We start from the raw sequence: 13,527 nt of genomic DNA, 5'->3' as shown, positions 1-13,527 counted from the left end.
TCAAATGCGAGATTTTATTCAGCTGTCTTGCACAGAATTTACTTGTGCTGCTTGTTCAGTATGTATGACACAGATGCTGAGACTCATCAGTATTCCTAATGTTGAACTGCTTCACCTATTTATGTTTAGTATTAATTGGCAGTAATGGCTCATAAGAGAGATTAATCTCCAAGGAAAGCTTCCCAAAGTGAACCTGTACTGAGTTGTGTTCCTGCTGGTTCTCTTTGCAGGTGCCAAACCAGCTGCTTCCGTTGACCCTTGGGCAGCGCCAGCAGGATCCACAGCTCAGTCTCTGTCCAAAAATGTTGACCCTTGGGCTCCTGCTCAGCCGTCTTCTACTGCAGCAAAACCTTCTGTGGATCCTTGGGGACCAGCACCTGCAAACAAACCTCTCCCTACTTCTGGTGAGAAATGGTCTCATCCCTTATCCATATTATTTAAGTAATGAAGGTGAAATCCGAATTATTTTCTTGCATTGCTTGGTTGAAAGAAGCCATGTGCTGAACAATTTGCAGAACTGGTCTGTAAAATAAATGGGAGTTGTAATAGCTAGCAGCGAAAAGAACTTCAAATGTAGTTATTTTGACTTAGGGCTCTGAATTTGTGTTGCTTCTTCATGCTCTGTTCCTTCTACATTCTTTTATTGGTATGTGTGGATGCATGCTGAGCACTTGCTGCTGCTGCTGTTGCGTTTTTAAATGGGTTTTATCTTTAATTAGACAAGGACTTAATTTCTGGAAATGAATGATACTATAATTTTACCTTTCATCATGATAAATAGCTGTGCAGATGGATGCCTCTGCAGATGTAGATTGACAGGTTGAGCAGCTCCACACTCTGAGGAGACTTTTAGAGGTGCAAATGAAGGTTTGTTTCTTCAGACTGAGGGTGTGAAAGCTATCCCTAAGCCCTTGTGTAGCAAGATGCAGAAGGTGCTGATGTAATTGTCTGTTTGTGCTTTGTAACTAATGCAACCTTGATGAATCTTAATACCTGGTATTTTCATGTTAGCACTGTGGCTACATGCATCCTAAATGCATTTTCTGGTAGTCATTCATCTTGGTAGTAATAAACAAAGGAATCTGAGTACTGCAAAAGTTGTCTAATCAGTTTTTCACTGGGCAAAGGGCAATAAATGGATCATTATGAGTGGTTCTTTAACTATGGTGGGTCTTTGTTCTTGATAGAAGTGTTGTTGTTTTACACAATCTTCGCTCATTCTCTTGGGTTTTTGTCTTTTTGTGCTCTTTATGGAGCAAAGTCCATACCTTCATTTGCTTGAAATACACTGAAGGTTAAAACTAAATTAGACATTTCAACTAACACCCTCCCCCCCCACCCCGCAACCTAAACTTTAAAGCTTTTTCAGGAGTGTGCTGTTCATTTAGGTGTGATTTTTTTTCTTCCTCCATTTTGAGGTAAGAGTGCGTCCACATTTTGAAAATGTTATGTTTTCATTGGTTGCAAACTATGGGCAAGTCCTGGTGCTTTAGCTAACAGGGCCTTACCATCTCTACATGGCGTAGATAACCTTTTCTATTGCATTCCTCCTCCTTTTAACTTTGGAAGCATAAATCAAATCATCACTTAAGTTGTAGAAATGCTACATTTGTCCTTGGACCTGTATTCAGAAGTGTGTTTTACTTGAGGGCTGATTAACACACTTTATAGTTTAGGCTGTAAATTCATTGCTGTTGTCTTCTTCTGCAACGATATATGCCTACCTATATGTCTCTCTAGTGCAGACGCTCAATAAAAACCCAGTGTGCTAAGGTGTGCCTTACATTGCGGTGTAAAAGCACATTGCTCTGAATTAGTCGGTTGATACTGTAAGGAAGGACTGACATTATCCTTCTCCCTGGTCCTGGGTAAGAGTAGGAGTGCTCAAGCTGATCTGAACTGCTGCCCTAGGACCTGACAGAGTGGCTTCTTTGTAACATGAATGGGTTAGAAATTGCTTTCAGTAGAATCAGGTGTGTGATGCAACTGAAGATCTGTTAATGACAGGGTTGTCTTGTTGTTTTGAACAGGAAGTACATCTTTTGACCTCTTCAGTAATTTGAATGGTACAGTTAAAGATGATTTTTCTGAATTTGACACACTTCGAACTTCCAAAAAGCCAGGTATGCATCAAATTCTTAGCACATGGACGTTTGGGTGATAGTCTCAGCAACAAATGTCTCTACCCTTAAATTTTATTTCAAAAAATAAATAAAATTCACTTTCACAAAGGAAAAGATTAAAGCTGGTGATAATGCAGCAGTAAAAGCTTGTCGTTAACATTTTGGCCTGTGCATGAACTAATAGGGAATGGGCCTTTTGCATTGTAAGCCATAGAATTTCACTCTGTTACCTTTTGCTGCATTGACCCAGAAATTTGTTTGACTTCTAAATTTACAGTATCCAGTGTGTTTGGAGTATGGCTCATGCTCAAACAGAACGATGTTGACTGAATTTCTCAAGTGTGTAAATTCTAGTGTGTAACAATAGTAGGTAGATGAGAAAATACACTTCTATGAATGTTTTAATTTATTTTTCATTTGGTCGTTACTCACTAAAATAAAAACTGCCAGACCTTAACATGTAAGTGCTTTGATACTATGTACTTTCAGGATGGTTCTGCTTGAAAGAACAGTGAGTAATTCAAAGCTGGGCTAGGCTTCTTTAACACAAAAGAGAAAACCTGGGTGGAATCTAGCTAGGAAGGGTGCAGCTGTGGAATAGTGCAAGGGAGGAAACCAAGGCTTTTAAATATCTTTTCCTTGGAAATTCTTAGTCCCATCTGTTGCAGCATAGCTGTGAGAATATTCACCAGAGCAAATTAGGTAGCACCTTCAGTAGAGCACTGCAATTCTAACTGTAGCTTCTTCATACTCTTCTAAAGAACATTAATCTGCTTGCATGCTATAAGGGTGTAACATGTACTGAAACATTTAAACCTCACTAATACAAACATTACATTTTAAAACATTTCTGCTGTCAGAGACTTCAAGGTTTTCTTTGCTTGACTATGTAGATTAATGAGATAAGTTTTGTTTTTCTCTTTGTGTTGTTCCAGCTGAATCAGGTTCCACTTTGCCATCTCAGCATAGCGGTACCACAAGTCCTGATCTCTTTGATTCCCAGCACTCAAGCATGACATCAAGCAAACAAAGTGCAGCTCGGAAAACCCCTGAGTCTTTTTTGGGCCCCAATGCTGCTTTGGTGAACCTGGATTCACTGGTGTCTAAGCCGCCCCAACCTGTTACTTCACTGAATCCATTCTTGGCGCCAGGTCTGTTTCTGCATGTTCCTTCAGTTTTCTATTTTAACTTTCCCTTCCTATAGGAAAACCCTGCATACTCAGTCCTATTTGATTTAATGTAAGCTGGTTTGGGCTGGTTTTTCTTGATTGCTTCAGCCAACAGGTCATGACTGAGAGCAGGAGGGTGAGGCGGCATGGTTTCAGGGCATGCTGCTGGACCCTGAAAATGCAGAGTTTCTACTCTTGTGTCTGCTGCTGATCTGCTGACTGAGCTTTGTTCAATCAGTTTTTCTTCCACTTTTCCACTTGCTCTCTTAAAATGATCTGTGTTAGAAGGTGGCTTTGGGTTATTAAAAATGGCTGAGCTAAAGCTGATTGATTGTCAGAACAGGTAAGATGTGAACGTTTGCCACCAGATAATCCTTTGGGAGGGTAATAGGTAGTAGGTTCTCATGGAAGCGGGTAGGAATTACCCTTTTGCTTGTGCCACAGCAGGCATAGTAGCATCTCTGACTGTGACCTGATGTTTCATATAGCTAACTCTGCAGTATAATTTAGGGGGTTCCTTGTTAGGCTGTCTTTAGGCTAGTGTGATAAACCAGTTTTGATCAAAACACCCTCTCAGTGCTAAAAAAAAAAAAAAAAAAGGCTGTTGCAGATGTCCTGTAAATTGGCCCCGTTAGAGGTGGGCCTTATAGCAGGCTTAGATGGTGACGCTAAACACGTGGAAGATGTATGTATTTTTTAAAAGCTGTTCATATGCACTGCAATGCCTATGTGACGTTAGTATGGTGAAATAATTTAAAATGCTATTTCAGTATTTATTTTCTTCCCTCTTCCAATGGGGAAAAAATGAGTTTTTCCTACCCAAGGAGTTTAATAAAAAGTCATTCTGAACAGCCTTGGCAGTGTTTAGCAAGAGGAAGTTTGTGTATCTGCCGTTACCGGTTACTACAAAAAGTTTATAAGGGGTCACTGGGCCATCCAAGTAACGCTATACATATACGGTAAAAGGAATTTGTAGTGTTGGCAGCAGTCCAAAGAACCTCAAACGCTGGGAAAGTTATTCTCTGCTTTTTCTAGCACTGCTGTAATTCGGAAACAACTTGTTTACTTTATGAATTCTTGTCAAAATTTAGTGCCAGAAACATGTACAGCTTTTAAATGGAGTTGACTGGATGAGATCTTGAAGCAAATGCACAAATCTGCAGCAACCAGATTGCAGTAAAGGAGTACAGAGAGCCTGCAGTTCTCTAATGCACATTTTAAGTAGCGTTTCAAAAAAAATAAATTGGTGATCTGGATGTCATGGTTAGGTATGTTCCAGCTAACCAAATTTAGAACCCATCTCTCCAGTGAATACTATCAGAAGTGGGAACTGTTGGTCAACAAAGGGATGTTTTGTGGCACTGATAGGTTCAAGGAGACAGACTGTACTTGCACACCACTCTAGCCCTAGTTTGCTGAATGGCATCCATGCAGGTTTCTCCACAGGGTGTTTTGGGGTTGGGAGCATGTGAGGATGTACAGAAGGTGCATTCTTTGCCAGAAAAGAGGATCTCCAAACCATTGTGTTTATGGGGGTTGTGATCTCTTTCCCTTTTCCCCCTTCTTCTCTCAAAACTAGGCGCTGCCACAGCACCAACTCCAATCAACCCCTTCCAGGTGAATCAGCCTCAGCCACTCACTCTAAATCAGATGAGAGCGAGTCCTGTGATGGGAACCAGCCCTTCTTTCAGTGCTGTGCCACCGATAAGCATGGAGCCAATACCTCTGTCTTCCATGGCCCCAGTGCCTGTGGGAATGGCACCGATACCAGCTATGGGCACTGTGGCATCTATAACAAGAATGGGCCAGGGGCTGAACGTGAGCATTGCAGGATCAATGACCCAACCTCTTCACAGTACGGGAATCCCGCCGTCAGCATCCCAGTCTACAAATACAACTAACCCTTTCCTCCTATAAAGACCCAATTAAAGGAACTTTCTTTTCATAGTGTTTCCAGGCTGAAGTCTTTACAGCGAAATGAACGTGGCCTGTGTGGACTGAACGGTGTGTAAGAGACTCGGAAGTAGATTTGCAGTTTACAGTTATGATCTTTGAAGAGTTGTCTCTACTTACCAGTTAATCTAAATCTAGTCTTTGCTACAGATGGTACCTTACTTTGGCTTGTTGAGCATTATGTGAAATGTTCAGACTTTTCACCAAAGTTAGATTCTGCCCATTTTGTTACTTTGTTAATCATTTCAATACACTTTCTAGGGAGAACCTGCCATTTTAAACTCCGTTGGCTATTTTGTAGATGTCAGATGATGTGCTGGATCCTGAAATTACTATTTACTTGCATCTGTCACTTCCTATGCCCATATGATAGACCTGAGATTCAGAGTGCTAGTGAATGTTTTGCACATAACTATACGCAGTTCTAGACTGTTGGTTCACCCATAGTCCTTACTCTTAGAAGAGAACGATTCGGAGGGCCCAGGTGGCTGGTTTTTATGCATTAAACATTGCAACGCAAAAATCGCACTGCTTTCGTATCAGAGGTTTGACCGAGAAAGCAAGCTTGTCTCAAAAGAAGGAAAAAAACCCACAAAAAAACAGACAAAAGACCCCCAAGAACATTCTCAAGTTGTCGAGTATAACGTGTGCTGTTGTATGCAGTGTTGAATTTGTACACTACTCTCTAAGGACTCCTGAGGAACTCTCTGTGAGTGGCATGCTGCACTCGTGCTGAGTGAGTGTCCTGCTCTGTGCTTGTCCAGTACCAGCTTCGTTTGGAAGTTATCATGTGTATTTTGTTTTTATTTGACTTACAATGTGAGTTGAAAGAAAAAAAGAAATACAGTGGGACAACTTTGAATTCAATTTCACCGGGGCAAGCTTTAAAACTAATTCAGGCTTAACCTTGCTATATGCAGTTACTCTTGTATACTTTTGCACATATTTTGTTTAGTACAGTTTCATATTTGAGTTTGCAGAGTTACCTAATAGTCCTTTTTTTGCTAATTTTTATAATGTGGTTCTTATTTAACTGTCTGGTTTTGATAGATTTATCAAGTCTGGCTGAAAAATTAAGATATTGGCAAATGTCATTTTTATGGTTTTAATGCCCTCTTATTTATGGTTTTAGCTCTTTGTTTCTGTAAAGAGAGTTTAAAAGGGAAGATTAACACTAAAATATTTACTTTTAAATGAAGTATTCATAATGCAAATCAGAACAAATTCTCATGACTAATTATTTTTAGATGAATTTGAGCATAACCTGATTTAAGACTACATTAAAAAGAAAAAACACTAAAGTCGCCTTTCCCTTGATTTGTTCCTGTTTTCCAATTACCAAAATGGACAGACGTTTAGCCTTTATGAAGATCAGAAGAGAGGCTGTTTTTTCTTGCAATACATTTGAGAAGTTAAATTCTAGTGTACAAACATGACTCATTAATCTTATTGACTAATTTTTCTTAATGAAAGGTGCACTCCATATTAATAACCGGTTCCATTTACAACTATTAATTGTAAGCTGAACTATACACTTTAACTTGCATGTCTGGACTCATCGGCACTAAACCATGCTCAGGTTTCAGCCAGTGTTTCTGGTGGAAACCTGGCCTTCTCGAAGACAGCAACATTTCTGAGCTCTGCTTTCCCAAGCCACGCAAACGTCCGCAGAGCATGTGGAACGGGATGTCCCAGTGCTTGCTGCTGCCTTGAGGGCATCTCTGTGAATGAACTGATGCGTCTTGGTGGCCTTTCCCTAATTAGAAGGGGTGGGGGGTGGGTGGGGGAACAAAAACCCAAGGAAGCTGTAAGAAATTGCCAGAGTTGTGTGTTCTGGTGTAATGATGCTGTGTGGGACTGTGCCAGGCTAGGGTGGTGTACCGCAGGAAGGAGGGGCTGGCTAAGCTGGAAGAGACTGGGTTATATCTTTTGGTGGGTAGGGGAGGCTGAAAGACTATCAAATCTAGGGTACAATCACAGATTTTAGCTGTGTAGGTCAGTGTAGCTCTATTAGTATATGGAATGCTAAATGTGTGGATGTTTCTATGCAGATTGTTCTGTCCTCTTGAATGCTATTGAATTTGCAAGTGGGATTCAGAATATTCATCTGCTCTTGTTTTTATGTAGGAGGAAAGAGAATTACTGTCCACACCCAGTATGTCTTTAAAAAAACAAAACAAAAAACCATTCATGTTGCCTTTCAGAGTAAGGAAAAATACTTTTTTGTTGTTGTTGAAGTTACTGAAAAGCGTAGGCCAGGAAGGGTGTGATTCTTGCAGATATGGGGGTGGGGGAGGGGGGGAAGTGCTTTCCAATTGATCTGTGGCAAGATTTATCCTTCATTATTTTTTCCAGTTTAATTTTATGAACAGTTGAATTGAGGTCACTTGATGGTTTTTCCCTTAGTCTGTCACCTGAATGCATTTGCAACAGTTAGATGGGGCATTGTCTATTCGGCCAAAAAATTCTAACCGCATCCTCTCATTAAACACTAGGTGACTGGTTTTGGATGGGGTTGATAGTAAGTATTTACAATGAAGAAGTCATCTACAGTTCAGAGTCATGATCTGTCACCATGAATTGATAAAAACATGCTGTTGGTCTGGTAGGGAGCCCTAGCTTAATGAAACTGCTGAATGGCAAAATGTCGCTTTTACCAAGCCACTTCTGTAAGAGCTGTATTACTTTTACATTATATATATATAGACATATATCGCACAATAAACCATGACAAAGCACTCTGAAGAGCGCTCAGCCCAGACTGTGGTGCTGTACAGCACGAAGCTAAAGACTAACCGTGCCGAGATTGCCGTCCTGACCCGGGGGTTGTGGCAGGAGCCAGTTCCAGGGGATAAGCAGCTGGTTTGGTAAATCTGCCTGGTTCCTGCGCTGGAGACATGCCTGTGTCTCGGGCGCCCTGCAGGCCTGGGCTGCTGTAGCAGTAATGCTGACCGGCGGTTGCTGTCCTAGCCAGGTGAAGCTTCAGTTGTGTCCAGAATGGTAAATCTCTTCTTTCGCGATAATTTAACTGCTCTCCAGAATAATTCTTCCTCCCTCCTCGCCCTCCCGCTTCTTTTTGCATGGAGGACATGTGCATATCCGATTGCATCTGCTCTGGCGTATTTCTCCAAATGCATTTCCTTCTTCCCCTTCTCTTCTCACTTGCAAATATTAAAAGTGCTTTTGATTTTTAAAATGTTAGTATCCCAACATAGCCTTACTGGTCAAATTGACCAAAGATAAAGTGTTAAATATTTTGTAAAAAAAAAAATTAAAAAAAAATCTTGGCATAATTTTAAACCCAAAATAAGCTCAGTTATTTATTCAGTTTTATACTATATAGATACTAAACTACACTGAGGGGACAGGGAAGGAAAACCATGGTGGGTTGTGGTGTTTACAGTCTTTTTGAAGTCCCGTAGCTAAGACAACTATTGTTATCCATCTTCCCTTTTGCTGTTACAGTTTCTAATGTGTACTGTATGTATTAATATTGCACAAATTGTGGAGAAATATATGGTTTATTTTTCACAGCAGAATCTCACAAGACTTGCTTCCTTTACAAGTGTTACAATTTAAATATTTACCAAACTGTTTTCATAATACTGGGAGCCGGCTGCTTTTTATGAATTTGTGCTGACTATTGACATTATTTACTGTATAAATAATTTATCATTTGTACTATTGTATCATAATGTCTGTATCTTTGTGTCATTTTTCCCGAGCGATGTCACAAATGTGATATTTAATAATGCCATCAGAACAGTGGAAAGACAAGGGGTTTGTAGGTGACTGGTCAGAATTAAAATTGTATTGCTTATATTCCAGCCGTGTTGCTTTTTCAAGACTCTGCGTAGTGTTTATATCCCATTGAAGAAAGCTGTTGCTGCCATGCTTGATTTAGTTTTCGAGAAAACTGATGGATTGGTTGAGATGATTAAGGTTTGTGCTATGAGTCCTAGGTGCTAGGAGAAATCTGATATTGAGAGTAATGCTTCTTGTACATTGTTGATGTGATTTCTTCGATGCATTCATCGCTTTCCTGGGGCAGGCCTGCTCTCACTATGAGAAAGGAGAGTTTCTTATAGATCACTTAAATCGGAATCAGTTGAGACCTTACTAACTCAATAAAAATGAAGACTTGTTGTGTTGCAGGCGGCTGGATTGCTTCTTTAAACCACGTTACCCTTTAAACGGCACTTTGGAGGGACGATCAATTGCTGCCTCGGTGGAGGCTTCCGTGTTTGCCAAGACCGAAGTCGGGGGAAGGCGTGACTAAAGCCATTGCTTGTGGAATAAGGGTTGGGGAACTGTGGCAACAGTGACTTTGGGAGTCCTTGCTTCCTGTTTTTGCAGTAGTTCAGTCTTGCCCTTCCCGCAGCCTTGGCTCTGTTCCGTTGATCGATGGCCTTGCAGATGGGGTAGCAGCGAGCCCGCCTCCAGCTGGGAAGTGATTTCAGCTTCTAATTTGGGATGGTTTAAATTGAAGGGTACTTCATTAGCAGGCTATTTCAAGAGCTACCTCTCCAGAGCCCATCCAGGTTTCCTGTAGCTATGGTTTGCTGCCAATCAGACTGATCACTAATCAAATACTTAATTTCTTAATGCTGAAACTGCAGCGATGCTGGAGACTTGACTATTGGAAAGGCAGCCGTGGGGGGAAAAAGCATCTGGTTTGGTTTCAGCTCTGTACCACAGATCTGGCTGCGGGTGTCGTGCAAACCCACTGCCCCAGTAATGCTCCGGTTCCCTGGAGAGTGAGGCCGCCTCTGGTCGGGTCTTTTGATTTATTTTGCTTCTCTCTTTGGGCTGGTAAGGACAATGGAAAAACCTCCTTTGCCAGATACCTGTTGCTTTTTGTACCTCTCATTTTTCGGAAGGACGCTTTCCGCTCCTGTGTGGGAGGGCTCTTCCCTGCACGTGTGATTACTGCTCCTCTGGCCGGTTTCTTTTTCTCTGTGGTGATCTTCACTGTTTTACTCTGGCCTCTTGAAATTGCACACTTTAAAATAAGGGTGTTTGCTACAGGAGAGATTTGGGAAGGGCTCAAAGTGGAAACTTTTGTGATGACTCTGTAATGCTTGTCAAAAGGAGCTGGATACTGCAGGCTGTTGCAGGCCAAGGGGGTGCCGGAGGGAGCCTGGGCTGATAAAACCTGCTGTGAGAGAGATCTGGCTGTGGCTGAGCCTTCCTCTGACCTTGGGCAAGCTGCTCTCCCCCTGTCCCGGGCTTCCTCTTCCTCTTCTGTGAAGTGAGATGGTATTTGCCTGCTTTTGTGGAGGAAAAGGGCTATCTGGATAAAGTATTATCTAGAGGCTTGCCCTCATCTGCACCGGTGTTGCCAAAGTGTTTTTGCTGAATATGTACATTGCCGTTACCTCTTGTTTGTGCTGGGCTGAGTGGTGCAACTCTGCTCTTCCGCTCGTTTTCATCGAACCGTGAGAAAATGGTTTGGGCCAGCTCATGCTATGGCTTTGGCAACACTTCTGCAACTGCCTGCAATCTACATTTTGGAGAACCAACATGATTTATACAGCCCCTGACATTAAAAACTTCTGCCTTTTTTTTTTTTCTCCTAGGTAATCTCCTCCCTGTCTTGTGAGTTGGGACACAAGTGAACATTGATTTTGTAAAGACAGAAGTTTGGGAGCTCAGGATTATAAATAGCAAAGAGCTGGTGTTGCATATGGTGGTAGCGATCCTGTCTCTTCGTGTTTTGCTGTCAATTGATTGTACCCCATAATTGTTGAAGTCTTGGGGTTTCAATGAGTGGAAATACCCTGTCCCTACTCCCTTCGGGGCTTCAGACATCTTTGCAGATTGCCCATTAGGGCGGTTAATTGGCAGCAGTCCGGTGTTTGATAGGGGATTGGCATCCTACCAGTGCAACACTACCCAGTGGTTTGCAGAGGCTGAAATAGTAAATTATGAACGGGGGAGCAGGGAGATGCCTTGGGGGGACATAGCGTGTCCTCTGGCTTTGCTGGGGGAGCCCGTAGCTGGACCAAACGTAGAGCAAGTAGTGAGACCCTCGGTAAATACCTCATTGAGGAGATTAGGGGAAAATCTATCCTTTCTCCAGTGCCTGTTTAATGGGTGGGGCAGGGAAGTGCTGCAAACTTTATGGGTAAGTAAACTGGTGACCAGCAGAATTGTTAGTGGTGACCTGCATTGGAACTGATCAGAAACGCTGTTGAAGTGCAAAATGTTTCTAAACCACCTGAACATCCCGGCCACCAGACAGTTGCTGTGTGCAGAGCACAGAGAGGGGTGCAGGCGGCGTGTGCTGCTAGACGGGATGAAATGCTGGGGTGGACGGAGCAGGTATTAAAAATCATCCGTGGCTGTTCAGCAAGCAGTTATAAGAACAGCCTGGATGTGCTACCTGATCAGTTCTCAAAAATTGTGTCACTAGTTGAGTGACTGCGTTCCCATTCTCAGGTGAAAGAAAATTGATGATGTTTCAAATAGTTGGAATAAAGCAGTAGTAAAGGTGGAGTTTGTCTTAGCTCCCTGCCTGCTGCTGCCTGACATGAAATCTCTCCAGGACATCAGTGCTGCCAGCTTTGCAGTTTGATTGCTCAAATATGCTCTGGGGCATCCTCACAAGCAGGTACGGCATTGTGGTTTTCAGCCCTGCTTAATCACTGTACGCTGGAGCTGCTCTAGATCAGATCGGAGTTTGATCCACCCCAGGGCCCTGTTGCTGGCGGCAGAGACCTTCCTGGAGCAAAGATGTTGCCTTTAGTAGTCACTGATACGGCTGCCTAATAACCCCTTTGTGAAGCCACTTGCTCTCCCGGCCTCGGTGACGGCCCGTGGGATCACACTGCACGGCTGAACTAGGCAGGGGCTGGAGGAGAACTTCATGCCCGGCTGCTGGAGCAGATGGAGACAAAGGCTGAACAGCCTCCGCAGGATGCTGACTCAGCGTGGACTTGTCCCACCAGTCATGCTATTGCTAACCCACGTGGGATTCTCCGTGGCGCTGTGGCTGAACCACTTCTAGTAATTTCTGAGACAGAAAATCATCAGACACTTTCCTTGTGCCCCACCAAGGTGGGAACATGGTACCTGTGAAAATCAGGCCACAGGGTCCATGTTCTTGAGAGGCTTTTTGGCCAGGAAATGAAATTCGGTGGTTTAACCTAGCTGTAGGGAGCCAGTTCTGCCTTGGTGTAACAGCACATATGGCATGGAGACTGTGGGCTGGCTGGGGTTGTGTTGGGTGGTGGCAGTGGGGTTTTTCTTTGCTTTTTTTAATGTCTTCATCAGCAAGTCTGGCACTAAATGTAGTGATGTTCTCTGAGGTGAATTTAGGTACTTAAATATCTTGGCCTGAATAGAGGTATAAAAATAGAAACCTACAGCAGTTAGAGGCTTCTGCTGATCTTCCCTCTGAAGGACAAGAGACTGAATCACTTGCACCGTGCCGCGAAAGTGGGTTGTGTTGCACCCTCACTTCTCTGCAGCCTCCTGGGCTTCCTGGGGGCTCAGGCCTGGTTTCGGTGGCCAAAGGATGGCTTCTAACGGGATTTGTGCCCTGAAGATGGCCAGGCGCTGGAAATTTGTTGCCTCAAGCCCAGCCCTCTTAACCCACTGTCCTTGTGCTCCGCAGCCTGTTACGCTACAGTGGAGGGTGCTGGCTGCTCTCTGCTGGGAGCTGCAGTTTTGTGGTTTTTTTTTTTACCCTCTTGTGCTTCAAATGTGGAGGTTTGCAAACACCCATGAGTGCCTCAGCTCTTGGGGTTTGAGCCTTTTCTGAGCGCTCTCCCATGTTTCTGATTGGGGGTTGCATGGCCTGGAAGATGTTCAAAATTGCTGCTGGTGACTGCTCCAGGCGTGCTGCTGGCACAGGCTTGTGTGCCTGGACCTTGGATCTCCAAGGTGGTGGGTGCAGGAGGGGTGGTTCATCGTGCTCTCATGGGGGGCTCAGTTCCTTGAGCTGCTCGAGGGGCACCTTGGAGATGTCCTCTGTGGGCTCTGCTGCAGCCACCCACTCGTCCAGCTGCTGCTTGGTGCTGTCTGCTGGCACTGCCAGACTAAAGGGAAAAGGCCCAGAGGAAGGTGGTTCGTGCTGGCGGTGCCTGGCCAGTTGCAAACGGGCTCCATGCTGCAGCTGTGGGTGCAAGCCTGGCTCTGTCACCGCTGGTGCTGTTCATTTTGCATAGCCCCCAGCTGTCCTGTCTTCCTGTCACCCCATGGACCCATGTCCGGGACCGCAGATTCAGGCCATTTAGCCCCCTGTCTCGTCAGGCAGCGGGTCCTGGCATGAAGTTCTG

At 43.6% G+C, this 13,527-nt stretch overlaps 1 protein-coding gene across 5 annotated transcripts in view; it reads left to right on the top strand.

The window, feature by feature from the left end:
- Positions 1-6,546, top strand: part of EPN2 (epsin 2) — a 44,616-nt gene extending 38,070 nt beyond the window's left edge. For 3 of the 5 annotated variants that reach the window (XM_054842764.1, XM_054842766.1, XM_054842763.1), the window contains 4 exons: positions 231-404; positions 2,031-2,123; positions 3,059-3,274; positions 4,872-6,546. In XM_054842764.1, coding sequence (XP_054698739.1) covers positions 231-404; positions 2,031-2,123; positions 3,059-3,274; positions 4,872-5,209 — 821 coding nt within the window. In that variant the 3' untranslated portion in view covers positions 5,210-6,546. The remainder of the gene's footprint in view (positions 1-230; positions 405-2,030; positions 2,124-3,058; positions 3,275-4,871) is intronic. The other 2 variants (XM_054842767.1, XM_054842765.1) reach the window with 1 other exon arrangement.
- Positions 6,547-13,527: the final 6,981 nt, after the last annotated feature.

This window comes from Grus americana, chromosome 15, assembly GCF_028858705.1.
Source record: "Grus americana isolate bGruAme1 chromosome 15, bGruAme1.mat, whole genome shotgun sequence".
Lineage (NCBI taxonomy): Eukaryota > Metazoa > Chordata > Aves > Gruiformes > Gruidae > Grus > Grus americana.
This window is presented reverse-complemented; position numbering and strand designations above follow the sequence as displayed.